Source organism: Schistocerca piceifrons, chromosome 9 (assembly GCF_021461385.2).
Source record: "Schistocerca piceifrons isolate TAMUIC-IGC-003096 chromosome 9, iqSchPice1.1, whole genome shotgun sequence".
NCBI lineage: Eukaryota > Metazoa > Arthropoda > Insecta > Orthoptera > Acrididae > Schistocerca > Schistocerca piceifrons.
In genome coordinates this window covers 152,476,846-152,504,780 of record NC_060146.1, presented here as the reverse complement: position 1 = coordinate 152,504,780, position 27,935 = coordinate 152,476,846, and the positions used below count along the sequence as shown (strand labels likewise).

The 27,935-nt window shown below is 43.9% G+C and overlaps 1 protein-coding gene across 3 annotated transcripts in view; it reads right to left on the bottom strand.

The window, feature by feature from the left end:
* LOC124717273 (sortilin-related receptor-like) overlaps window positions 1-27,935 on the bottom strand; it is a 230,660-nt gene that overhangs the window by 99,132 nt on the left and 103,593 nt on the right. For all 3 annotated transcript variants that reach the window (XM_047244086.1, XM_047244088.1, XM_047244087.1), the window contains exons 17-20: window positions 25,612-25,761; window positions 24,770-24,903; window positions 18,108-18,242; window positions 5,534-5,744 (exon numbers count right to left, since the gene is read on the bottom strand). In XM_047244086.1, the coding sequence (XP_047100042.1) occupies window positions 5,534-5,744; window positions 18,108-18,242; window positions 24,770-24,903; window positions 25,612-25,761 (630 nt within the window). The remainder of the gene's footprint in view (window positions 1-5,533; window positions 5,745-18,107; window positions 18,243-24,769; window positions 24,904-25,611; window positions 25,762-27,935) is intronic.

The window sequence follows — 27,935 nt, the reverse complement described above, 5'->3', positions numbered from 1 at the left end:
CGACAGCTGCTGCTAGACCATTAGCAGCCACTAAAAATAGACACACACTCATTACAGAGTCCTGCGGGACTCCATTCTCCTGGATATGGATGGAACTATGGGAATCACCAACTTGGACACAGAAAGCATGGAGCGACAGGAAGTTTTGGATAAAAATCGGGAATGGTCCCCAGAAACCCCACTCATACAATGCGGCAAGGATATGATGTCGCCATGTCGTGTCGTATGCTTTATGTAAGTCAAAAAAGACGGAAATCAGGTGTTGCCATCTGGAAAAGGCTGTTCAGATGGCAGACTCGACGGACACAAGATTATCACTGGTAGAGCGATCCTGACGGAAGTCACCCTGACATGGAGCCAGCAAGCCACGTGACTCCAGGAGCCAACCCAACCGCCAACATACCATACATTCCAGCAGCTTACAAACAACGTTGGTGAGGCTGATGGGCCGATAGCTATCCTCATCAAGTGGGTTTTTACCGGGTTTGAGCACCGGAATGATGATGCTCTCCTACCACTGCGATGGAAAGATGCCATCGCACCAGATCCGGTTGAAGATGACGACAAGATGTCGCTTGTAGTCAGATGAGAGATGTTTAATCATCTGGCTGTGGATGCGATCAGGCCCAGGAGATGTGTCGGGGCAATGTGAAAGGGCACTAAGGAGATCTCACTCTGTAAATGGAGCGTTATAGGATTCACTGCAGCACGTAGTGAATGAGAGGACGCTCCCTTCCAGCTGCCGTTCGAGTGTGCGAAAGGCTGCGGGGGTAAATCTCTGATGCAGAGGCTCTAGCAAAGTACTCGGCAATTGCGTTTGCGTCGGTACATAACTCGCCATTTATGGTAACACAGGGGACAGCTGTTGGGGCCTGGTACCTGTAAAGACGTTTGATCTTCACCCAGACTTGGAAAGGTGACGTATGGCACCCAATGGTTGAGACGTATCTCTCCCAACACTCCTCCTTCTGTTGTTTGATAAGGTACAAACACGGGCATGGAGACGTTTAAAGGCTATGAGGTGCTCCAGGGAAGGGTGTCACTTATGCCACTGCAGAGCTCGCCCACGTTCCATAATTGCTTCAGCGACTTCCGGCGATCACCAAGGAACGGCCTTATGCCTCCGGCACCCTAAAGAGCGAGGGATCACATTTTCTGCTGCAGAAACAATTGTGCTAGTCACCTGCTCAACCATCACATCGATGTTGCCTTGTGGGGGAGATTCAGTGGTGAGAGCAGAGTGAAAGTTCCCCAGTCTACCTCGTTCAAAGCCCATCTGGCAGGCGTCCGTGCACCTGATGCTGGGGCAGTAACAGGAAGATAGGGAAGTGGTCACTACCACACAGGTCGTCATGTGCTCTCCAGTAGAAAGATGGGATAAGTCCTGGGCTGCAAATTGACAAATCAATGGCCAAGTAACTACCATGAGCCACACTGAAATGTGTGGCAGCCCCAGTATTTAAGAGGCAGCGGTCGAATTGCGACAGTAAAGTTTCAACATCTCTACCTCGGCCAGTAAGTGTGCTACCACCCCACAAGGGGTTACGGGCATTAAAATCTCCCGGAAGTAGGAAAGGTTTAGGGAGTTAATCAATCAGTGCAGCTAATACATTCAGGGGTACTACACCATATGCAGGAAGATACTCATTGTAGACAGTTGTTTCCTGCGTCATCCTCATTCTCACAGCCACTGCTTCAAGAGGGTTTTGAAGGGGCACATGTTCACTACAGACCAAGTTTAGTACATAAACGCAAACTCCACCCGACACTCGTTTATGGTCGCTATGGTTCCTGTAATATCCCTTATAGCCGCAGAGCTGGTGTACCACAGGGGAGTGTCATGGGACCATTGCTTTTCACAATATATACAAATGACCTAGTAGATAGTGCCTGAAGTTCCATGCGGCTTTTCACAGATGATGCTGTAGTATACAGAGAAGTTGCAGCATTAGAAAATTGCGGTGAAATGCAGGAAGATCTGCAGCGGACAGGCACTTGGTGCAGGGAGTGGCAACTGACCCTTAACATAGACAAATGTAATGTATTGTGAATACATAGAAAGAAGGATCCTTTATTGTACGGTAATATTATAGCGGAACAAAAACTGGTAGCAGTTACTTCCGTAAAATATCTGGGAGTATGCGTACGGAACGATTTGAAGTGGAATGATCATATAAAATTAACTGTTGGTAAGGCGGGTGCCAGGTTGAGATTCATTGGGAGAGTCCTTAGAAAATGTAGTCCATCAACAAAGGAGGTGGCTTACAAAACACTCGTTCGACCTATACTTGAGTATTATTGAGTGTGGGATCCGCACCAGGTCGGGTTGACAGAGGAGATAGAGAAGATCCAAAGAATAGTGGCGCGTTTCGTCACAGGGTTATTTGGTAAGTGCGATAGCGTTACGGAGATGTTTAGCAAACTCGAGTGGCAGACTCTGCAAGAGAGGCGCTCTGCATCGCAGTGTAGCTTGCTGTCCAGGTTTCGAGAGGGTGCGTTTCTGGAGGAGGTATCGAATATATTGCTTCCCCCTACTTATACCTCTCGAGGAGATCACAAATGTAAAATTAGAGAGATTCGAGCGCACATGGAGGCTTTCCGGCAGTCGTTCTTCCCGTGAACCATACGCGAGTGGAACAGGAAAGGGAGGTAATGACAGTAGCACGTAAAGTGCCCTCCACCACACACCGTTGGGTGGCTTGCGGAATATTTGTAGATGTAGATGTAGCACAGGGGTCTGCAGTGTTGGGAACCAGGTTTCCTGGAGGGCAATGCAGATATCAGGTGTAAAGCTTAACAGTTGCTGTAGCTCAGCCAGGCAGTGAAAAAAACCACCGCAATTCCACTGGAGGATGACATCATGAGACTGGGAAGGCATGGAACATTCAATGAGGCTGTTTGCGCCTCAGACTCGTCACCTGCAGCCACCGATTTATTGCCTGCGCAGTCTATATCCGTTGTGTCTTGAGGGTCTGGTGAGATCTAGGTCCTGGGCGGACACCAAACCCCCACCCCATCCTCAGCCGCAGAGCTTGTGCGTAGCGGTGGTGTGGGTGCCTCTGCAATTTCCTTGGTCTTTGGGGTTTTCTTTTTGGATCTCTCTCACTGCTCCTTGGGTTTCCCTGGCGGGGAGGACTTCACTGACTCAGTCTCCAGGACTGAGGATAAGCGTGAAGCCCTACGACCAGCTGCTTTTGGGCTCTTCAGCCACTGGCGGGTGTCGTCTTTCGTACTAGAAGAAACCTGGGAAGGGAGTGACCCAAGGGACCCCTTCCCAGCAAGAGAAGCTGAAGACGACTTACACTTCGCTGGTTTAGAAGTGGGGACGGAATTCCCCGATGGTTGGGGGGCGGGGGTTGCTCCCGAAGTAGGTGGTGCAGGAGCAACAGGGAGGGAAATGCCCCCCACCATGAAGATGGTAGGTGTAGTCTTCTGGCTCTGAGAGGTGACCTGGGTTGGCAGAGCTGATGGTGCCAGAACTGTTGTTGTGGCGGCGTAAGATGAGGTCATACGCACAGGACGTACGCATTCAAATTTTCTCTTAGCCTCAGTGTAGGTCAGTCTGCCCAGGTTTCTTTCTTTTGGAGAATCCTGCAGTCATATGAGCAAGGCAAATGGTGCACTCCGAAGTTGACACAAATGGTAGGTGGGGCACATGGAGTATTGGGATGTGATGGGCATCCGCAATCTCGGCATGTGACACTGGAAGTACAGTGGGAAGACATATGGCTGAACTTCCAGCACTTAAAGCACCACATTGGGGGAGGGATATAGGGCTTTACATCACACCAGTAGGCCATCACCTTGACCTTCTCAGGCAATGTATCACCCTCAAAGATGAAGGCACTGGTGGCAACCTGATTATTCTTCGGACCCCAGTGGACACGCCAGATGAAATGTACACCTCGCCGATCTAAATTGGCGTACAGCTCACCATCGGACTGCAAAAGAAGGTGTCTGTGAAATGATACCCTGGACCCTATTTAAGCTCTTATGGTTACTGAAACATCCCCCAGCTTGTCACAAGCAAGTAACTCCCGTGACTGGGCAGAGGATGCTGTTTTGATCAAGACTGACCCAGATCTCATTTTGGACAAGCCCTCCACCTCTTGGTCAAGGACACCTTCCTGGGTGCTTTTTCCACCATGCACTATGCAGTGTCTATTTCTGCGTCGACGATGACCATGGACTTCTTTGCACCTGATATCCAGCACGGTAGCCAGTTTGTTGTGGTGGGGCCGCCATGTACCTTGTCGGTTGTAACCCCCTGACCACACAGGGATCACTCTGCTGATGCCTGCGCCGTTAACGCCCCGAACTAAATGCTCAACAAAAAACTACGGCTTCATTGTCATGAAAGTTTCCCCATCAGCTCTCGAACATACAAGGTACCGGGGCAAATAAGATCTACTGCCATCTTTAACCTAACGTTCCTCCCATGGTGTCGCCAGGGAGTGGAGCGATTTGGGGTCATACTTCTGTGTGTTGAATTGAGCTCGTAATCAGTTAGAGACTGCTGGTGTTTCACCACCAGCAAGAGATAATGGACTACGCTTCATCGCATGTCGTCGCCCTGATGCCACCAACCAGGGGACCTCCCCACAGGTGCCACCCAGCCACAGCAAACGCCACCTGGCAGGATGGCCATTGCCGGGAATCCCAATGCCCCAGGGGGATGGGCATCTACCCCTTGGCATAAGTGGGGATTTAACGGCGCAGGCATCAGCAGAGCGATCCCTGTGTGGTCAGGGGGTTACAACCAACAAGGTACATGGCGGCCCCACCACAACAGACTGGCTACCGTGCTGGATATCAGGTGCAAAGAAGTCCATGGTCATCGTCGACGCAGAAATAGACACTGCATAGTGCATGGTGGAAAAGGCACCCTGGAAGGTGTCGTTGACCAAGAGATGGAGAATGGGCAGGACTGCAATGTGACAATGAGAAAGTGGGCTAAAGATCTCAATGCACGATGGAAACGATGCATCTTGTAAGGCGCCCTTCCCCAACTGGCTCACTCTTTGGGAAAATTTTGAAGAATGGAGGTCAAATTCTACTGGGAACCATCACATAAAGGCTGAAACGTGTGAAACTCCTTTTAGTCGCCTCATACGACAGGCAGGAATACCTCGAGCCTATTCTAACCCACGGACCCGCAGGAGGGTGTTTGCTAGGTGTGATGGTGATAGTAGTTGTATGCTTCATGCATAGATCTTCTCAGCATCTTCCAACTTTTGTTATTAAACCACAGTGAGTCTTTTCCATCCGTTGTCCACTTACTAAGCACATAATAACTCTCCAGACCATGAAATACAATCTGCCTGAACTTTGCCACAGCAGTGGTGAAACACATTTTGGGGGAAAAATATAAAAAACTACATTGTACAGAAGGTTAATGCAACATTTATATGTGCCTATCCAACAAACTGAGTACAATTAAAGATACTGGTGACCAGTCTCTCAGCGAACGTAGTAACTGTTCACACATTTAGTAAATGTACAGCTCATCAAAATTGGAGTTATAGTTACCTACCTGCAGAGCATCTGAAGTGTTGCTTAGGGCAGCTTGGACCTTCTGTGGGATCCGGTACATGTTCAGAAGTGTCAGTCGGAGGGTTCGGCATAAATCTACAACCGACCTCGTCTGATCCATCAACACAGTCAGGCACCCTGTCACACTTCCACCAGTAGGGAATGCACTTGCCCGAATCATTACACTTGAACATCCACTCCGAACACGATGCCTGTATGAGGAAAACATTCAGTTAAGATTCGTAAAAAGACTGTATTATAAAACTGAGAATTCACCGAGACATCGTCATACAACTAACACACTTCATTTTTTGTGCTGTAAATTCTACCAAGCATTACAACCTGAGAAAAAAAAACTGGACCTGAAAAAAAGAGAGAAGGAAAAATAGATGGTCCCCAAAAGAACATTTTTAATACAATCAGAATATCAAGACAAACTTATGCAGAAGCATGGTACACAAAGTGGGTGGCAGGTACTGTGCTGTATGATTAATGCCTGCAACTTTGTCTTCTGAAATACTAAGCAACAATAGTATCTCACATGGGTATTGGGTCGGTACACAAGTCCATAGCATTTTTCCATAAATTAAACAAACATAAAAGACAATAGTGATCAAGAATATATCCTTGTTCACTATTTACAACAGTCTGCCAAGACTCGGATAACTCAGATTCTGCAACTGTAAAAACCACCTGGTTCTAAGGCAAACAACTTGTAGAGTCATCTTCGGAGTGCAGTTTTGTCAGGATAAGGTGGTCTCTGAAGGGTATTTGATAGAGAGCAGAAAAGGTAAAAATCTGAGAGCACAAGATCAGGTGAATAAGATGGGTAAGGAATGACTTCTTCACTCAATACATGTATAGAGTCTTTTGTCAGTTTAGCAGAATGAGGTCAGGTGTCATTGTGGAATAGCGACTCTCCCTATGGCCCACCTAGTCATTGTTCTTGGACTATGTCTACAAGACATCTCAGTTGTTGAGAATAAATGTCAGCAGTGGTGGTTACACCTTGGGGGAAGTAATCCATAGTACACTGTTGTGACAGTGCCACAACATTCAAAAGTGCCGCTACGTTAGTACGCGAACACGGTGATAGAGGCGCTCCGCAGCTCGGCCGAGCACGGGAGCGCCACCTGGTTATGAACGGCGCCGGCCACATGTCACGGCCCGGCAGTCGAATGACAGATACGGAGTTAGTAACATGTAACCCGCTAGTGTTCTACTTTTGTATCTCCACGCACTTTATTAGTGATTAAAGGTTATAACACTTTTTGGCGACGAGGTCGGATATTTTTTTTCCTGCGTTGTGGACTTGTGTGTTCGTGTTGGGGCAGACATGGAACAGCTTATGCAAGCGCTTATTGAACAACAAACACAGCTGACGGCTGCTATTCAGGCGTTGTCGACGTCGCTTACTCATCGTCTGTCTTCCTTTTCTCCGCCTCCGTTCCCTCCTTATGACGAGGCTGCTGAAGACTGGGAGGATTATGAGAAGCGTTTGCAGCAACACTTCTTGGCTCTCGGCGTTGTCGACGCTCCAATGTGTAAGTCGTTATTTCTATCTTGGATTTCCCCACGGATCTATCAGCTGCTATCTCAGTTAGCCCCTCTGCGGGAACCTGCCTCTCTGTCCTTCCAAGAAATGTGTGACTTATTGTCTAACTATTACCGAAAAAACACCCATGTCATTGCCGCCCGCGTGGCTTTTTACCGGTGTCGTAAACAGCCCCATCAATCTTACCGGGCTTGGGCGGCGGAACTAAACGGTCTGAGTCGGAAATGTCAGTTTGTCATGGACACTCATCATGAGTCTTACGCTGATTCAATGGTTCGGGACGCTATTTTACGGCTTGCTCCTGATAAAGAAGTTCGGCAATGTGCCTTACAATTGCCAAACCCGTCGTTGTCGGAAGTTCTCAGCATCGCTCAATCGTTTGAAGTGTCTCACGCTGCTGGTGCGCAAATAGACACGTGGTGTGATGTAGGCGCTGTCCAGACCACTTTCGACGCAGACAATGTGCCTGTTTCACAGGGAAACGCCGATGTGGTGGCGGTGCACTCGCGTCAACAACGTCGCGTTGGGCCGCCACGCTCGCAGCGAAAACAGCAACCGCAGAAGCAGGTTCGTTCTGCCCTTCCTTCTTGTCCATGTTGTTTCGTACAGCATGACAGAGCGGCGTGTCCAAAACATTGGGCCACGTGTAATTCCTGTAGGAAAAAAGGCCACATTGCTTCTGTGTGTCAGTCCCCTAAAGTTCCTGTCGACGAGGACGAGGCATCGGACATGGATGTTAACTGTGTGCTTTCTCGAATGAATAAGTTGTTTGTTACTGTTCGTGTTCTGGATAAAGACATTCGCATGCAAGTGGACACTGGCTCTGCAGTAACTCTCATTAATTCTCGCACGTATTTGGAGTTGGGCTCCCCTCCCTTGTCTCCCGTTACGCGAAATCTGAGAACTTATAATAAGCAGAAAATTCCTATCGTTGGCCAGTTCGATGCTTCCACTGCCTACAAGTCTGTTGTTAGGCCCCTCACATTTTATGTGGTGGATCATGCGGGCACTGAAAACCTGTTCGGTTATGATGCTTTTCAGTTGTTCGGGTTTTCCATTGATGATGATGTGCACCTCATATCTGAGGACATTCCGTATCCACAGCTGGATGGCTTGTGTTCTGAATTCTCGTCCGTGTTCTCTGCTGGTCTGGGTCGTGCCAAGGATTTTGATGCCCACATTACTCTTAAACCTACGGCTCGCCCTAAGTTTTTCCGGGCACGCCCTATTCCGATGGCGTTGCGTGCGCCTGTCAAAGCTGAGATAGACAGGTTAACGGCTTTGGGGATTCTACTTCCTGTTACCTCCAGCGAATGGGCATCACCCATCGTGGTGGTTTCTAAACCAAACGGGAGTCTGCGATTGTGTGGTGATTTTAAAGCCACTGTCAACGCTCGAAGCCTCATTGACACTTATCCTCTTCCCCGTCCTGAGGAGTTATTTACCAAGCTCGCTGGGGGCCAGTTCTTTTCCAAACTTGACTTATCGGAGGCGTACCATCAGTTGCCGTTGGATGCATCTTCCAAGGAATTTCTCGTCATCAACACTCCTTGTGGGTTGTATCAGTACCAGCGGTTACCATTTGGCGTCGCTAGCGCGCCGGCCATTTTTCAGCGGTTTTTGGAACAGCTCACGGCTTCCGTTCCTGGCTGCATCAACTACCTGGATGATATTGTCACGGGGGCCTCCACTGAGGAGCACCTTCGCAATTTGCATTCACTGTTTCGGGTTCTGCATTCAGCAGGGTTGAAGTGCAATCTGGACAAGTCTCAGTTCTTCCAACCCTCCATTGTGTATCTTGGTTTACACTTGTCCCGTGAGTGTATACGCCCTCTACGACAGCACGTTGCGGCCATTACCGCTCTACCCCGGCCGTCTACGGTCAAAGAACTTCAGGTGTTTCTAGGCAAGGTTGCTTATTATCACAAATTCATTCCCTCCGCGGCGGCGGTGGCTCATCCTCTGCATCAGCTGTTACGCAAAAACGTTCCTTTCTGTTGGTCCGCCGAGTGTGAGCAGGCTTTTGTCCGCCTGAAGGCTCATTTGCAGTCGGCGCCTTGTCTTGCCACATTCCGTCCGGGTCAGCACTTGGTTCTGGCGACTGACGCGTCACAGTATGGCCTAGGGGCTGTTCTCGCCCATCGGTATGAGGATGGGTCGGAACGACCCATCGCCTACGCTTCCAAGACCCTCAACGATGCCCAACGGCGTTACTCTCAAATAGAAAAGGAGGCGCTCGCTATCATTTATGCGCTGAAAAAGTTCAGCGTTTTTTTGTATGGTTCTAAGTTTCACCTCATCACCGACCACAAGCCGCTGGTCTCTCTGTTCAGCCCCTCGGCGTCGCTTCCGGATAAGGCAGCTCACCGCCTGCAACGTTGGGCCTTATACTTGTCTCGTTTTCACTATGAGATTCACTATCGCCCCACGGCCCAGCACGCCAAAGCTGACGCATTGTCGCGTTTGCCGATGGGCCCCGACCCGGTTTTCGATCGCGATGAACTCCTCTGTTTCCACATTGATGAGGAAGAACGTCGTGCGGTCAAGGGTTTTCCACTTACAGGTTCGTAGGTCGCGTCGGCTACTGCGCGGGACCCGGTCCTGCGTCAGGTGATCGGTTTTGTTCAGCGGGGTTGGCCAGACAGGACCAAGGGCCGGGCGTCGGATCCCCTTCGCAACTACCATGCCTTGCGCCTTTGTCTGTCTGTTCGTGAGGGTGTTGTTCTTCTGACCACGGATGGCGCATCTCCACGGGTTGTGGTGCCCGCCTCTCTTCGCAAAGCTGTTCTCAAACTATTGCATGAGGGCCATTGGGGGATTTCTCGGACTAAGTCCCTGACCCGCAGGCACGTTTATTGGCCCGGTATCGATTCGGACATCGCCCACATGGTCGCTGCGTGTGATCAGTGTGTTCAACAACTGGCTGCGCCTCGTACTCTGCCCTCTCTGTGGCCTGATCCGGCGCAGCCGTGGGAACGGGTGCACACTGACTTTGCCGGCCCCTTCCTCGGCACTTATTGGCTACTGTTGATTGACGCCTTCTCGAAGTTTCCGTTTGTTGTTCGCTGTCCGTCGCCCACCACTGCGGCGACGACGCTGGCTTTGTCAAAAATCTTTGCGCTAGAAGGTCTTCCATCCACGATTGTCACGGACAATGGCCCTCAGTTCTCTTCGCAGGCCTTCCGTGATTTTTGTACTGGACAAGGGATTCATCGTGTTACAGCACCGCCCTTCCATCCGCAATCGAATGGGGAGGTCGAGCGCCTTGTCCGCACTTTCAAAAGCCAAATGAAAAAATTCCTTAGTGATTCTTCCACAGATGACGCTCTGTTGCAATTTCTGAGTTCTTATCGCTTCACGCCTCTGGGTGATCGCAGCCCTGCTGAACTCTTGCATGGCCGCCAACTGCGCACTCTACTGCATCTGCTTCACCCTGTCAGGCCTTCTCCTGTGTCCCCTAGTGCGGGAAAATACCCGGTGGGTGCCGACGTGTGGGCACGGGGGTATGGATCTCGCCCTAAATGGATTCCAGGGATGGTCCAGGCTCTTCGCGGCCGCCGGCTTTGTGAAATACATACGGACGACGGCATGGTTGTTCGCCATTACGACCAGATGCACCCACGAGTTGTGGCCACGCCGGTACCACCGCCCCTTTTTTCGTCTCCACCAGCCCGAGGAGCCAGTCCTGTCGCTGCTGCCGATCTTCCGGGCGTGTTGCTGCCGCCGCCGTCGCTACCGCTTCCGAGTACGCCGGAACCGGCCCCAGTCGCGACGCCGCCTTCTCCGGGACCCATCTCGCTGGAGCACACCCCCAGGTCCACGACACCTATGGATGCTGCTCCAGAGTTTTCACCCATCATCTCGTCCAGGAGGCACGTTCCACACGCCAGCTTCCATCCTGGACATTTTCGACCATTCTCTCGTGTTTCTCCGCGGGTTCTTCTTGGGACCTCCCAAGAGGCCATTGATGTCTCCGCACTGTCCGTGTCTCCACGAAAGTGAGCGTTTTTTTTTTCAAGGGGGGAAAAGTGTTGTGACAGTGCCATGACATTCAAAAGTGCCGCTACGTTAGTACGCGAACACGGCGATAGAGGCGCTCTGCAGCTCGGCCGAGCACGGGAGCGCCACCTGGTTATGAACGGCGCCGGCCGCATGTCACGGCCCGGCAGTCGAATGACAGATACGGAGTTAGTAACATGTAACCCGCTAGTGTTCTACTTTTGTATCTCCATGCACTTTATTAGTGATTAAAGGTTATAACATACACCTCACCATTCCTGTTCCACCAGATGTATAAAGTTACCTTTTATGGATGCAAATAGGACTTTGTACAGGGAGTAGCTGCTTTGTTTGGGTTCAACCATTCCTTTCTTTTCCCTGTGTTAGCATTAAGACACATTTCTCGTCACCAGGAGAGGAATGGTTGTGTTGTCCACGAGCCAAATGACAATGAGCAAGTAGAGATGCACTTATGTAACCAGCTGATTTTTATGATTTTTCTTAGAGCTTGTGGTACCCATACACCGGATTTTTCAACCTTTCCCATTGCATGCATATGTAGCACAATGGTGAAATGATCACAGTTCATAACATTTGCCAGTTCTCAAGTACACTGATATGGGTCATTAAACCACCTTAAAATGAGAAAACCATGTTCTCGTCATGCTTTATCCAATGGCATTATCCCTATACACGGTACCATTGTTTCTCGCTGGCTCCACTGCTGTCACTCCTCTATTGAACTTAAACAGAAGAATATGTTGGAAATGTTCTTATTTCTCCACTTGGCAGTCCATTTTCTAGAGTCCACAGCTAAATTCTATCTCCTAATGATAAAATGACAATACATAAATTCAAATAAAAAACAACAATCAATAAATCCATAGCAACTGGAATACCAACATGCAAAGCAAAAATGCTACAAACTTATGCACCAACCTAATATTTCCAGAAAAGCCAAGGAATGTGAATCTCAAGCCTGATAGCACAGCCTGTAATAGTAATAATAATTATCATAATCATCATCATTATTATTATGTTTACTATATGGCAATTTTGTTCAGGCAGTCTTCAGGATTCGTATTTTCCCAATATTCCTGGAGCAAATTTAAGTACAAAATTTCACTGACATATTCACCACTGGAAACATACCATTAAAAAGCAGCCAATGTTGAAATACTGGTGCAGTTGGAAAAACTTGTTTTGCTATCTTCAATAGTGATGGAAATATTTGAAAACCTCAATTGTAAAGGTGGTAAAGGACAAGCAGGTTGTTTTGAGAAACGGCACAGTAAAGTTTCAATTATTTCCCATAAAGAAAATACTTTAAGTACATCTGAGGTAATTCTTTTTTTATTCACATAAATCAAGAAGTCATTGTATTCAAATATTTGTAAGTGACAAATTTTTAAAGCTGTAAATTCTAACCATAATTTTATTCTTAAAAACACATTAATGATCACTTAGCACAGTTTACTTGCAAACTAAGTGTGCTTAACGAGCTAGTTCTGACTTTACACTGTTTACTTTCTGGATGATTTAATGAAACACCTAGGTTTGGTGCATGTGTATATGTGCTGCTTGAATTTTCCAACAGTGCCACAGACATCTGAATGTGTCCTGAGCTGTCGACCTCTCACTGCTGTGGATCAGTTGTTTCCACATCTCTGTGAATAAAAAAGTTTCAAGTATTTACCTACAGTATGCACACCTCATTGTGCACTACCATTTCCAAGAAACCTCATTCTGGTGTCTTGAATCATTTATGAGACATGACCATTGTCATGACAGAACAATTCGTGAGACATGAGGACACAAATGGGCGCGGCACGCCCAACCATCCTTTGGATATAAAACCCAATAACTCAAGAGTGAAATGAGATTGTTCTGCTTTCAATTTTACATAAAATTGCAACATCTTACCTGTATTCCATTCACGACATGTGTGAGCTAAAATCAACCACACGCAAAGCTCACACAATGCACTTTTAACTCTGCAAATTCAATAAAAATTCATGCAATGTTCCACTAAATTTGATGCAGCACAGTAAGTATGATGGATAATAAAAAGAAATACGGATCGTTAGCAAGTGAAGATAACAGACTAAGGTGAACAAGAATCACATTTTTCACCTAACAGTTTTGCAAAAACTGGACAATAAGTATTACTTATCAGACAGAATGCAGTCTCTCAGTACACACACAAGTATATGGCAAGCAGTACAACACAAACAAAAGCCGCCTCAGTAGGGAATGCAAAGAGCACGTTTGCAGCAGTTAAAGGGCTAATAGACTAACATAAGACGTTTCGGGCTTATAGCTGGTCATCGTCTATGACACTCCACAATATTTGGACTGGGCACCTGCCAGTCATCACTATGCGAACAATCGAAGACTGAAAGGAACTTCTCCCATCTCACAACTCATTAACCCACTGTGTGTATTTTGCGTATGCACTCAGATTGTGGTGACTCACTAACCATACTACATGGCAGACACTGCCCTCGCTGGCAGAATGCAGAACTCTGCGGTCCACAGAGCTGCCGCTTGCCGTGGCCATCAGCGTACTCAGTCTTCTTCATATGGAGGAAATTCTGGACACTTCAGGATTTCATACTTTATCCAACTGTTACTCACCATTATAGTTCATCACACTTTCTGCCATGCATATTTCCACAGATTATTTACCAGTAAAGCCCAAAAAAAGTTGCTTTGTGCAAAAGTATTGTTTTGTTAACTCCGCCGAACGTCCAAATAAAGAAAAGTTCTGGCCAAATGAAAAAAATGTAGGAGTTCAGGAGACCGGTCACAGAATAGTGAGTAATCGGCAGGCAAACATAAAAGAGAATGAAAACTTGACACTCACTCACTCACTCTCTCTCTCTCTCTCTCTCTCTCTCTCTCTCTCTCTCTCTCTCTCTCTCTCTCTAGGCGAACAGATACGTGCACACACACGCCCGCGCACAGATCAGATGCTCCGAACATCAACAATGCACTTGTCTTTTACAACCAACCTAGTCTGTTATTGTCAGACGTTGTATGAGAGCTACTCAGAAAGAATCCAACCCAGTTTTTGTTGTTGAAACCAACAATGATATTGAGGTATGCATAGTCTTTATGTCAGTAGTGTGCATGTCAGTTTCTTTACTTTTATTTTTTATTTTTTTCGACTGTGGAAACAAGCAGTCCCATTTTGTGTTGTGGGCAAAATGACATAAACGTGGAACAATGTCATTGGTGCAGCAGGCAGTTGACACTTTCACCACATCAATGCAACCCGCTAATACTTCAATTAATTCAGAGTTTTTTGAACAACCACCACATGGCTATTATGTGTCAGCCTTCTCTTACGTCTGACCTAGTTCTAAATGACTTCTGGCTTTTCCCTAAACTGATGAAGACTTTGAAAGAGATCAAATTTCAGAATGGGGAAGACATTATGCAGGTAGAGCAGCTGCACGCAATACCTAAAGAATCTTTCCAGTGATGCTTTCAGCAGTGGTAGCAGCATTTTAAGAGGTCTGTAGAAGGTGTAGGGGGATTACTTTGAAGGTGACTGGTACCAAACAATTGTATCTGAATAAAGATTGATTTACACCCATGTTAAGAAGAAAAAACAACCCTTTTAATGACTAGAGAAAGAACATTCATTTTCACTGGCCATACACATTAGTATGTTCTGTAGAAATGATAAGCATTTGAACCATGTCGCCCCCGCGTGTTCCAGGTCAACATCGATATCGTGGGGCAATGCCTCCTACCAGTAAAACGCATCTCTGGCTCGCATTGTTGCTATAAACCGAAGGTAACGTATCAGTGTGACTTGAACTGATGTGCACTATTTCTCGCAGTCAAATCAGTGAGTTTGAAAGAGGGCACATTATTGGCATGAGAGAATGTGATGCATCCATCCAGGAAATTGCTACTCATGAGAGACAAAGTGCAGCAGTGCAATGGGTGTGTGCTGAATGGTTCACGGAAGGATGCACCACCGAGACCATCACCCAAGAAGATTGATACTTCATCCAAATGGTATTGCAGGAAAGATCTGCGTTCTCCTCAGCTCTGGCACAACAGTGGAACACACCGTAAATTATCAGGAGTGAAAGTAAATTGGCGTTTATTACGGCACAGATTATGTGCGTGTCATTTGCTTCTCCTCCTACCTTTGACGAATGTGCAGAGACGTGCTAGACGGTAATAGTGTATGGAGACAGGAATGGCATCTGATAGTGTTTTCAGACGAATCCAGGTTCCGTTTGTTTGAAAATGACTGCCACATTTCAGTTCGCTACAGGCAGGGGAACGGCATCACAGTGACTGCATTTGCACAAGACGTAGAGGACCAGCTTGAGGCCTTATGGTGTGGGGTGCCATTGGGTACCACCATAAATCACAGCTGGTGTGTGTCCAGAGCACTGTGACCAGTGTGACCTATGTGAATGGCATCCTGCGACTTGTTGCCACACCCTTTCTCCAAAACACCCCAGATTCCATTTTTCAGCAAGACAATGCACGATCACATGTTGCTGCACAAAGTTTCTTCTCGGTGTCACAGGATGTCAGCCTTTTGCCCTGACCCAGCAGATAACCAGGCATGTCGGCAATCAAAAATGTGTGGGGTATGGTGCAATGACGGGTGCAGTGTTGTGTCCCAAAGCCAACCACCACAGATGACCTTTGGCACAGGCCATCCACCACAGATGAACTTTGGAACCAGGTGAATGCATCCCTGATGATTATACCACAGGATGCCATTTGCACCTTATACACTTAGATGCCATCTTGCACGGAACAAGTTATCAGGGCCCAGGCAGCAGGAGACATGCTGAACCAAGGTGACTGAATCGCTAATCATTTCTGCAGAACATGTCCTGTGAATGTAAACATCCTGATCATAGTCATTCAAGGCATTCTGTTTTTTCTGAACATGAGTGTATAAATGAAAGTCTGATACTTTTTGAACAGCCCTCATATCCCATGGACAGTCAATGGTGCATGATAAAACAATAATTTAGTTACAACATCATCTTTTTGGACTCTGCTATTCAAGAACCTGTGGAAATACAGTTTTTGAAAAATCAGATGAACCAGATATCTGTTGGACAATGTGTGTAACTCCACAATTTCCACAATTTGTTCTAAACACAATGGCAGAGTTCGTCAATGGTGCTGGCGAGCCACAGCTTACTTCCACAGTTCCGCCAGTGAGAGCTCTGCCTACTGAGTAGAGCGCTCAGTCCGCCATCACTATCTCGTGCATATGTGGAATACACAAATTGCACTAATAGTGTTATCAGTACAAGTTGTCTGACTCAACCGAAAACGACTGGCATGTGCTCAGTCGAAATATCGTGGAGTGTAGTAAACAATGACCAGCTGCAAGCCCAAAACTTATTCAGATACTCAATTCAAAAGGAAAATTTCATGGAGTTGCAGAATAATATTTTTCAAATTAGTTCCAGTGATATTTTCTGTGTTTCCTACATATCATAATGAACATTAGAATTCCAAAATTGCCATCACTGTACATGTGTGGACATATATGACACTTGTCTAAGATACACCCAAAAGCAGACACACTATAAAGTTACAGGGAGCGAACAACAATAAGTAACCAGCCAAAACACAACTCATTACTGTGCTTAACACGGTGTAGGGAACCTGCTGTCTTTCAAAACAGCTTCCAGTTATCTCAGAATGGATAAATACAGGTCCCGTAAGGGTTTCATGAGAGTCTTACACCATTCTTCCTGCAAAGTAGTTGCAAGATCAGGTAACAACACCTGAGGTGGCTAGCGACCAATCGCACACCATTCTATCCGACGTAGATGACAAACAGTCAATAGCATCGATATCTGGCATCTGCGGTGGCCGAGGGAGATGAAACGGCTCGTCCACATGCTCAAAAAACCAGTCTCGGATGATGTGATCTGTGTGACCGGGGCGCCTGTTGTCTTGGAACACAGGATCACCATTTGAGAAAAGACACTGTAGCATGGGATGGACACAATGATCCAAAATAGTTACATATTCTTTGCAGTAATGCATGCTTGCAGAGTAACCACAGTACCCACAGAATATCACAATAAAGTGCACAAATCATCACTGCATCTCCACCTCGTTTCATTCTCGGGACATAAACGTGGCAAGAATTTGGAAACGGTGTGAAACAAGCAAGATTCATCTGATAAAACGACTTTCTCCCATTCATCATTAGTATAAGTTTCCTATTATGAGCATTTGCAACACTGATGAGTGATTCAGAATTCCAACTCGCCCAGCAACACTCTCATTAAGGAGCTCCCTTCGTGTTGTTTTGGTGCTGACATGGCTCATGAGTGTGGCCCTCAGTTTTGCTGTGCTTTTTGCAGCTGTCATCCTCTTATCGTCGTCCTCTCAACCCCCTCCCCCTCCCCCCCCCCCCCCCCCCCCACACACACACACACACACACACACACACACACACACACACACACACACACACACGTCTGCACTGAGATTTAGTGGCCAATTTTTTCTTTCTTTCTTTACCTGTAAGCAGTATAAATCTTTGACATGGTGCCTCTTGAAACACTTAATACTTTAGCTACCTCGGTCAAGGAAGCACTCACCATACGAGCACCAAAAATTTTCACTTAGTTCCAACGCAACACACTTGCAGCTACACAGAACACTGTTCTGGCCACGAAAGACACTTGCAATGTATTGAGAGCACTGCACATACGGTGTTCGTGGTCATACACAACAGAGGAAGCTGCAAGCTTCGCTAACATCTCCATTTATGTTCGAGCATTTATTTCTTGCAGTGTTTTCATATTTTTTTTATTTATTTATTATTTGAAGAACAGAATGATCCTACTGGCTGATGCACCACAAGGGGTACTGCATCTTCCTACTGCACACCTTCCCACTGACCACCTTCTCGTTTCCTCACCCCTAACGACTATAGCGATTCCATTAGTGGCAGGCACAATATATATTAAGTTAAAAAGGAAGCATCTATAAAAATCCAACTTACCTCTGGGCTAATCGGAGCTACAGTCGTGGGTATCATACCGGCGGAGCTACAGTTCAGTTCGTCCGAACCATCCGGGCAGTCATTGTCTCCGTCACAGCGCCACGACTGGTAGATGCATCTTTTGCCTGACTTACACTGTAACACACGAAGTGATGTAGATACAATTAACAAGTGTCACAGTGATCTCAATTGTTGCACAGTAGTTTATCTTTAGCAACAATGCATCGGTCAATGGTAATGATACCCGAGCTATTCACCATGCAATGTGGCATTGGATTTTAAGCAACAAATACTCTTCATAAAAATGCTGTACAATCCATCATTTGTTAGGAAACCTCTGGTAAATTACACTATGAGGCTACATTGTAGGGTTAGATGCAAAGTGTAATGAAGACAAATTGTACTGACAAGCACACATCAGTGGCCTCAGATCCTCTCTTACATCAGACCAAGGTTATACACACAAAATGCTTTTCAGACAATACCTTACTTAAATAATGATAATGCTTATAACATTAAAAATAGGAATAGTCATAGGCTGGGGGAAAGCTGGAAGAGCACACAACGGAAGTGCCTGAGATATCCTGCTACAGTAGAATGCTGAAAATCAAATTAACTTATTACAATAAGGAATGAGGAGGTTCTTTGCATAATTGGTGAAGAAAAGAGTGTAAGGGAAACACTGACAAGGAGGAGGTTCTTTCGCGTGTGTGTGTGTGTGTGTGTGTGTGTGTGTGTGTGTGTGTGTGTGTGCGTACTGTAGAAACTGGGCTTTTGGCCAAAAGCTCAAAATGTATGGCAAAATATTGTGATACAGTAAGTTCCAAAAGATACATTCAGGTTGACTCCCAACCTTTACTGGTTGGGTACAAGGGTTCTTAGCTGTACTGGGATAAGTATGTGTACACAAATGAGAGCAGTTGTTATTGTTTCTTAATAGACAGGCCATTGGCTTCCTTTTAAAACTGGAGATGTGATCCACTACTCCAATACAGCGATGGAGATCACTACAGAGTCAGGTTTGTGCTAAAAAAAAACCACACACAAAAAAAAAAAAACACACACACACACACACACTTAGAAAATTATTAGTACCATTGAACATTACCATAATTATTGTGTTACTACATTTTAATGCCTGAGAATATGAGAGAGAAAAGCTTTAGCACACTCTGCCTCATGACTCAAAACGAGGCGATTTATATTCCACTTGTGTTAAACTGATAAGTATTTTTGACACCAGGGATGCAAATGGAATCTGTTACACAACTATTACTAATGGAACTTGTTGCTGGGATTTACAGTACGGCCAATACATACTCAGCCATACTGTACATGGTGTGAGCATATAACACGGTACTTACTTTCATGACTGCATACGAGGTGTGATCAAAAAGTTACAGGAATTTTTGTTTTACTTAAAGAACTTTTATTTATTCATCAACATCAATTTTGTCCCCTTCAAAGTAAGCCCCTCGGATACAACACATTTATGCCACCGCTTTTCCCAATTTTGGAAGCACTTTTTGCTATGGATAAGCTCTTACAAAAATTCTGTTTATACGTCATCAATGGTGGCAAAATAGCATCTTTTCATGCTCTTCAGCCTCGGATATAGATAGAAGTTGCAGAGGGACCATGTCCAGTGAACACATTGGCTAACGCAACATAACACACTTTTTACAAAAAATCATGAATAAGGACTGAGGTGACCAGGAGCATTACCGTGATGCAATTTTCACACATCTTTTGTGAAAATTCTTGTCATTTTCTTCGGATTGCTTCATGCAAATGGTACGTAACTTCCAATTAGTGCTCTTTATTGACTGTATGATTGTAAGACAGGAACTGATGATGCACTATCCCATTGTAATTGCAAAAAACAGTGAGAAGAACTTTCACATGTGATCAAACTTGTCGAATTTCTTTCAGTCTTGCCTCTTCAGACAGTTCCCATTGGGACTACTGGGCTTCGGTTTCAACGTCGTATCAGTGTTTTGTCAGCTGTTATAACCTCCTTTAGAAATTCTGAATCATAGTTGACTTCACACATCAATTCCAGAGTGATGTCAACAGGATGCTGTTTTGGTCAAAATTCAACAATTTCAGAACAAACTTCACCATTACACGTTTCATGCCATATATAAAAATTACTCAGCTTGAGTCAAAGGATATGCCGAAATCATCTGCAACCTCTTTGATGGTGATTCAGCAATTTTCCAGAACCATTTCCTTCACTTTTTCTTGTCAGTAATCGACATGTTAGGGCGCCCAAGGCGGTCATCATCTTCAACGTCTTCTTGTCCCTTCTTGAAATGGTTATACCACTTGCTAACTCTTTTCTTACTCATAGTGGATTCACTATAAGCCACAGTCAACATTTTGAATGCATTGCTGTACTTAACTGCACTTTTCAAGGAAAATTTAATCAAAATTCTTTGATTCATCATCTTCAAAAGAAAAAATTTGCCGAGTACTCAAAAATACGCCTAACTTTTTGACTGCTGACAATAAATTAAATATTCAAAACCACTGAAAAAGCAAACATTCATCAGGAACATCTGTGCCAACAAGATAAAAAGAAAATTGGAAACTGGATGTATTATAGCCTATGAAATTAAAAAATTCCCCTTACATTTTGATCATGCCTTGTACAATGTTCTATAGAAAGATGATACCCTGACCATAGAGTGTTTTTTGTACCTACATCATTAAAAACTGTGCAAAATCAGCCAGCCCACTCCAGCTGGGTGGATTAATGCAGGGATGTTGCCGAAGTACACAAGTGATTGCAAAGTAAGTTCACATATCCACAGCTATACGAGAGGACCTCTGTACATCAGTATAGGAAATAGCACAATATGTTGGAATACCATGTACTGCTGCTAGTGAAGTTTTGCAAGATGATGGCCTTTAGCCTTACCACTACTTTAAAGGTGCATATTTATGCGTGGAAGACTACTGTAAGACACTCAAATTCTGCATACGGTTAATGAAAGTGTAATGATCAGCACAATATCTCAACTACATCATTTAACCTTAGGTATCTGAAATACCAAGGAAAGTGTTGTGACAATGTGCACAAAGAATCACTAATCATCATAAAACCTCACTCATTGTGTTAGAGGGGATTTAAAATTCAATGGGCCTTTAATATGAGAGACAAAAATTTTAACTGTTTGATAATAAGCCAATAAAAAACTGAATTCCATTAATTTCCATGTTCTTCACAGAGATGCATTTTATGTTCTGTTGGAAGAAGTCCCCCCTAAAAGCACGTTTACACATGCAGATACAAATGAACTGTGTGTCATGAGCTTAATGTGCAACATTATTTAAATGAGAAGCGACAAGATCAGACAGCTTTGTGCAAATCTCTCCAGCGGATTTCTTTCTGTGGAGCCACCTGAAGTGTACCTTGTGTGTAAAATAGAGAGCAAAGGACTGTCAAAATCCTTTAAATATCTGGTACTAAATAAATTTATAATGAAAGACATTTAAAACTGCATGCACTGGAAGTGGCTGTGATCAAATGCAGCATCTTTGGTAGTTTTAACTGCTACAGGGTGTCCAGCAAAGGGGCCCCGATTTTAAAATTAAATATGTTGAAAATTAAGACCGATGGATGAGTGTAACAACAGGTATGTTTATTGTGGCAGCTGTAAGAATTTTTTTGCGAATTTATACAGAAGTTTCAAAATAGCTTTAAAAGGCTGCTAACAGATAGCACTTGCTATACAGCTCCTACATTATCAGTGTGCATAATTAAACACATTCTCCACATGTGGTCTTTGGTGTTACGTCACAATCTTTTTGAGATGTCCAACACTCACAGTATGGAGGTTGCCTCCAGACTGAGACGGTTGTGCTTTACTAAATTACACCGTTTACAGATTGTTAAATTAATGTCGTACCTTTGAGAAATTTATTCAGCAATCCTCTCATAATGAGACAGGAGGTAATGCTACAACTTCTTTATAAATTCTTACAGCTTTCACAATAATAATAGCTTTTTTTGTATCATATCTTTTGTTGCATTTGCCTACTGATCTTAATGCAAGGTGCTCGACTCCAAATGAGCAGTGCACGCAGTTTCCTTAGCCATGTTCAGACCAGCATTCACTGACAGTTTAAGATGCACATCACTGACAAGGTGTGACATTCGTCACCAGTCTGTTGGCTACAAACTTTGTATGACAACCATATTACTGCCATGTTACAATTGTGAGCAGTGCACCATTCCTTGTAGACAACTTTCACAGACCACACCAACATTAACAATTCTTGCAAATTTATTCATGGTGTGGTCACGTGCACATTCCATCACGATAGCTGCCTTCTGCCATTCTATTGTGTCATTCCCTTATTGTGCTGATTTCATACAATGGGCAGATGCTGGCACAGACACGATCTCACTGCAATTATTTCATCAGTGATAGGGGGAGGGTCACATGACCACTCGGTCTCAACTCTACACTGTTTACACTACTCCATAGCTACCAGTGAGCCCTACTGAAGTACATAGTCACATGTAGATGGAAAGAAGAGTGGCTCAAGTGATACATGATAAGTGAAGTCCACTGTGCGGTTGTGGCTTACCTCCTTCCAGTCACTTATCTTCACAAGTTTGTGACGCATGGCTTCCCACTCCGACGAAAACAACCCCTTTTGTGTGTGGTGCTTGTATAGTACAGATCACAGTGTGCAACATTTTAGCAGACTAAGTTTTATATTCAGACAAGCAGGCAACACTCACTCACCAACAGATTTGCCATCTACTTTAACTGACAATAAAACAAATTTGGCAAAAGTTTTCATGTTTTGTGAAATGTCCAAATTTTTCCCTGTTTTATTGTAACTCCGCATTTACCTGTGTCATTAGTTGAGCTTTCCTTGTGTCTTACTTCTGTTTTAATTTGCCTGCCCACTTTTTAAGCTGTCTTACTGCATGTGAGTAAATTTAAATGTGCAGATAATTCTGAGTGAGGTTGGGAGAGGGTGCATGCACCTGTGTAAGTCTTACTCTTCACATTCGTTATCATTAAAATTCGTAACAGCACTGATAACCCACACCACTGGGCACCTGTAAACCACAAACTAACTGCATGCACATACACTTAAAAAGGCGTGATTGTCTGGTGAGGTTAGTTTGTGCATTGGAAGCAAGTTTCAACCATGTCTGTGGTTTGCCACATGACTTGCTTTACCAGAGATTTCCTTATGAATGAAGGAACAAGTATTTTTGTTTCAAAAACCCACGCCACTGCACACACACACACACTGAAGAGCTGAAGTGCATTCTGTATGAGTATATCCATTTGCTGGTCCGAGGTCACATCCGGACTTCTTGAAGCATTACAGTCTTCATCTATAAGAAGTTATGTTGCTTGTCCTCTACCATTTTCCATTTGGTTACATTATTTGTCTTCTCTTATCTCTCTTGTCCACCTTCGTCAAAGCAATTTCTGTACATGCTCATTTCATTTCCACAGGGTAGAAGGAAGTAAACATTATGCCATGTATTCTTTCGTGTTTGCTGCTATATCATTTAAATCCTGTCCACCTAATAAACAGCGAAACTAGAGTGAGACAACAGCAAACGCGGAAAAATATACGTATCGTGTCACGTTTATATTCATATTATTCTTATGCTGAATAGCGATACAGTCAGAAATGAAACACGGCAACTGGCTCGATTTTTAATTCTAAGTTGACTAATTTCTGTGCAGAATGTGATGTACTAAAGAGGCGTATGCAAAGATTTTCAAACGGAGAAAAATTTTCACTAAACCCTCGTTCAGAAGATCTACCATACGTAGTTTATTATTTGGTTCCTGTTGATCATTTTCGAAGAAAGCAGCAGTGTAAGTAACAACAAATAGCAGTCTCTTGACATTGTTTCACTTATGAGGTAATTATTCTCTTGCGACAAACAATGCGTGACACAGTACAATAACGCATTTTGAGCTTAGAGTGACGAAAACAACTATAACATAGAGAACATCACTATCAGATCAAAGCAAAATAAGCAATCGATTCAAACCAGACGAAGCACACGAAAAAGGAAGGGTACCCGTATAAATACGGACGGAGCGCCTGACACACAGATAGCAATGACTACTCGGTAAAGCTTACCTGTTAAGCTTACGACTCTAGCCAAACTACTGTAGCTGTAGCTTCATCCATTCGACCTAAATTGTGTCTCTTGTTACAATGGACCAACTTTGTTTCGACTGGGAGGTACGGTCTAAAACTTTTCTCTCCTCTTGAATTTGAAGCCTCAAATTTCAGGTGCGGCTTAGATTCAGATTTTTTTTTTTATTATTACTGATTTCAAGTATCATTTTTCAGGTACGGCTTAGATTCGAGTAAATACGGTACCCTGCATGACATACGAGTTGCGTGTGTGCATATGTGTTGTCTAATTGTGAAAAAGGCCAATTTGGCCCAAAGCTTTGTCTGACAGTTTTTTTGTTGTGCCTATCTGCAACTCAGATCTCCCTTATATAGTGAGTAGCAACTATGCTTTTCGTAATATGACACAACAAACACGTTCGTCTGCCCAACAGTCTACGGCACAATAAATTTTTGCGAACCTGTTTTGAAATTAAAATATTCTTGCGGTAGAGTCACAAAATGACAACATAGTGAACATTAATTACCTCAAACTGCCAGCTCTCGCAGGTGCGCGCCTCGCACTTGTCCTCGTCAGAGTGATCGGTGCAGTCTGGGGAACCATCACAGCGCCACACTAGTGGAATGCACTCTGAGCTGTTTATGCACTTAAAACTGTCAGCTGTAACAAAAACAAATGTCTGTCAACTCATCCCTTTGCTAGCTGTATATGTATTTCGCTATTCCTATTTACTTTTTTTATGCAGAGAAGTATTAAAAGTTTTAAAATTTCAGCAACGAATTAACAAAGAAATCTTCAATAGTTATGAATGATGGTCATTTTTTATATAGTTTTAGAGGGAGGTCAGGCTTGGATAGAGAAAGCAGGTTGAAATGAATGTAGGAAAACGAAGATGAGGTGACTTACCGAACAAAAGCGCTGGCAGGTCGATAGACACACAAACAAACACAAACATACACACAAAATTCAAGCTTTCGCAACAAACTGTTGCTTCATCAGGAAAGAGGGAAGGAGAGGGAAAGACGAAAGGATGTGGGTTTTAAGGGAGAGGGTAAGGAGTCATTCCAATCCCAGGAGCAGAAAGACTTACCTTAGGGGGGAAAAAAGGACAGGTATACACTCGCACGCACGCACATATCCATCCACACATGTGTCTGCTTGTGTCTCTTTCCTGATGAGGCAACAGTTTGTTGCGAAAGCTTGAATTTTGTGTGTATGTTTGTGTTTGTTTGTGTGTCTATCGACCTGCCAGCGCTTTCGTTCGGTAAGTCACCTCATCTTTGTTTTTATATATAATTTTTCCCACGTGGAATGTTTCCTTCTATTATATTGAATGTAGGAAAAAATAGTTATGCAGATAATACTTACGCCTACAGGTCAATGTCGCATTTGGTTTGCGTGCACAGTCTTTTTCATCTGAACCATCATGACAATCATCTTCACCATCACATTTCCATTGTGCATTAATGCATCGGTGGTTGGCACATTTGAATTGATGTTCTTGACATTCAGTAAATTCTGGAAATAGGTACGAATCATTATGTTACTTCTAAACTTCAAATGATATGTAAAAAGTTATGTATGCCCGCATTTGCTACTCTTATGTTTTACTAGTTCTGAAGTATTTTATCTGTTCTAGATATAGCACAGCTGCTTATTGTGTTTAATCCACTCTTCTCAAGGTATTAAATTTAGTTTGGTTACATCACACACTGTTCTCATCTACTGGATATGGCTTTAGCAGAGCCAAAGAACAAAGTTGTTGAAATATATAGTGGAATTTTTGAATTTATTAAGTGGATAGGTGCATTTCTGAAATTTAAAAGTTTATGTACTTTCAATACATGCAGGGGCAGACATGAATTACCAGATGAATGGGTTTAGAAAAACACGTCTCCTTTTTGTATTTTAATAAAAAAAACATCAATAGTTATAGGGGTATAAATCATTTAAATAATACAAGTTGACATTTTTATGTAGGAAACGGAAATGGAAGTCTTCAAATATGCCTACTCTATTTTGTAGTGGCAATGTTTGTACAATAAAACAGAAAAATAAAAAAAAAGAGACAGATATTCAAGTTCCGTGCCCCCATCTTTCTTGGGTTTAGAAAACGCATTTCATGGTGTTCACAGGGAGACATTAGGGGAAGTAATGTCTAAAAACAAGTATCTGCCTACATGATCCAAGTGATTAAAAGTTTTTACATCAACACTAGAATCACTGCCAAGACCTAAAAGCAATTGTTATCAGAGATAGATTTAGGGAGTTAGGTACAAATGCAGCTACGTCACCACCACTATTTAACATCTACAAGACGAATGGAGAAAATGAACTCAAGATAGGACACATCTCCTTCAGAAATTAAACTAGGCAGCCAACAATATGTTAACACATTACTCTATGCTGACTATCACGAAGTCATACAACAAAATGATAAAGTGTAAAAGGCAGTATATGAGCTATATATTGTGCTGTGTATATAAATCAAATATTTCCAAAAACTAAAACTAAGCCAATGGATTCCATATGAAGGGTACCATAGAGATCAATAACATGCACTGATGGAGAAATATTGGGGTAAGTGTCTCATTTCCTGTGCTTGGGCTGCAACTTAACCTATGGGAGCAAAAAAATCCTATCAGAGAATATGTTGTACAATTACAAGAACACTCCAACAGAAAGGTAGAACAGAGACCTTTTTTGAAATTTTATGAGTATAAAAAGTCATGCTTTGAGAAAGAAGGAATTTAGGTAATTTGAAACGTTAGAAATGAAGTTAATCAGCTCTGAAATTTTAGTAGAGGAGGTAAAACCAGAAATAACTGAATAAAGGTAGTGTCAGGTGGAAAACATGTAACACAGGAATGAGCACACAACAGAAAGGAAGGGACGGAACGTGTTGTGTGAATGTTGGGGATAAGTATTCCAAAGCAAGACTCGTAACGTATTATCACTCTTGAGGGAGAAAATTGGTGGGTAGACCGAGGACACAAGAGTGAAACCAGAATAGGCTAACCTTAGCCTGAACCTAGAAGGGAAGAAGAAGAAGAAGAAGAAGAAGAAGAAGAAGCAGTGAAACAAACAGTACTAGACTACAGTGATATTGACAGGAAGGGATGGGGAATGTGGCACAAAGTGAGAGCGCACAGTGTCATGTTCATCTACTGTTCATTTTCAAGTGAAGGTACAAAAACTATTCCACCTATATTAGCAAACTTATTTTACAGAGTTGTGCCCTGCAGAAAGATCGGATAGAGATTTAGGTGTACTTGCTCAGGACAATAACCCTAAAACACAAACAATCAGTAATGATTAATAGGAGAGTGTGGCAAACTGTGGCACTCGCAACCCTTTTAGTAAATCATTAGAGTCTCTCATAATCAAATGAAATACTGATCTCGGTTCAGAATCAAGTAATGTTTTCTGAAGGACAACTTTTCCACTTTTGAATGTTGCCTTTACTTAAAAAGTGACATTATTGTCTGAACATGTACGACAACTTTAATTGGAAACCTGTTAGAACACGACAATAATTTGTATGATGATGGAATTTAGTGCTATGTCCTCCTGTGTTACACAAAAATGTCAAATTTTAAGCAGAACAACAGACTGTTGTTTTGGCCGGTTCACAGTTTCTCGCATATCCCTTGATTTAGCATCACGCGAGTCAAATGTCACGTGACTGTCAG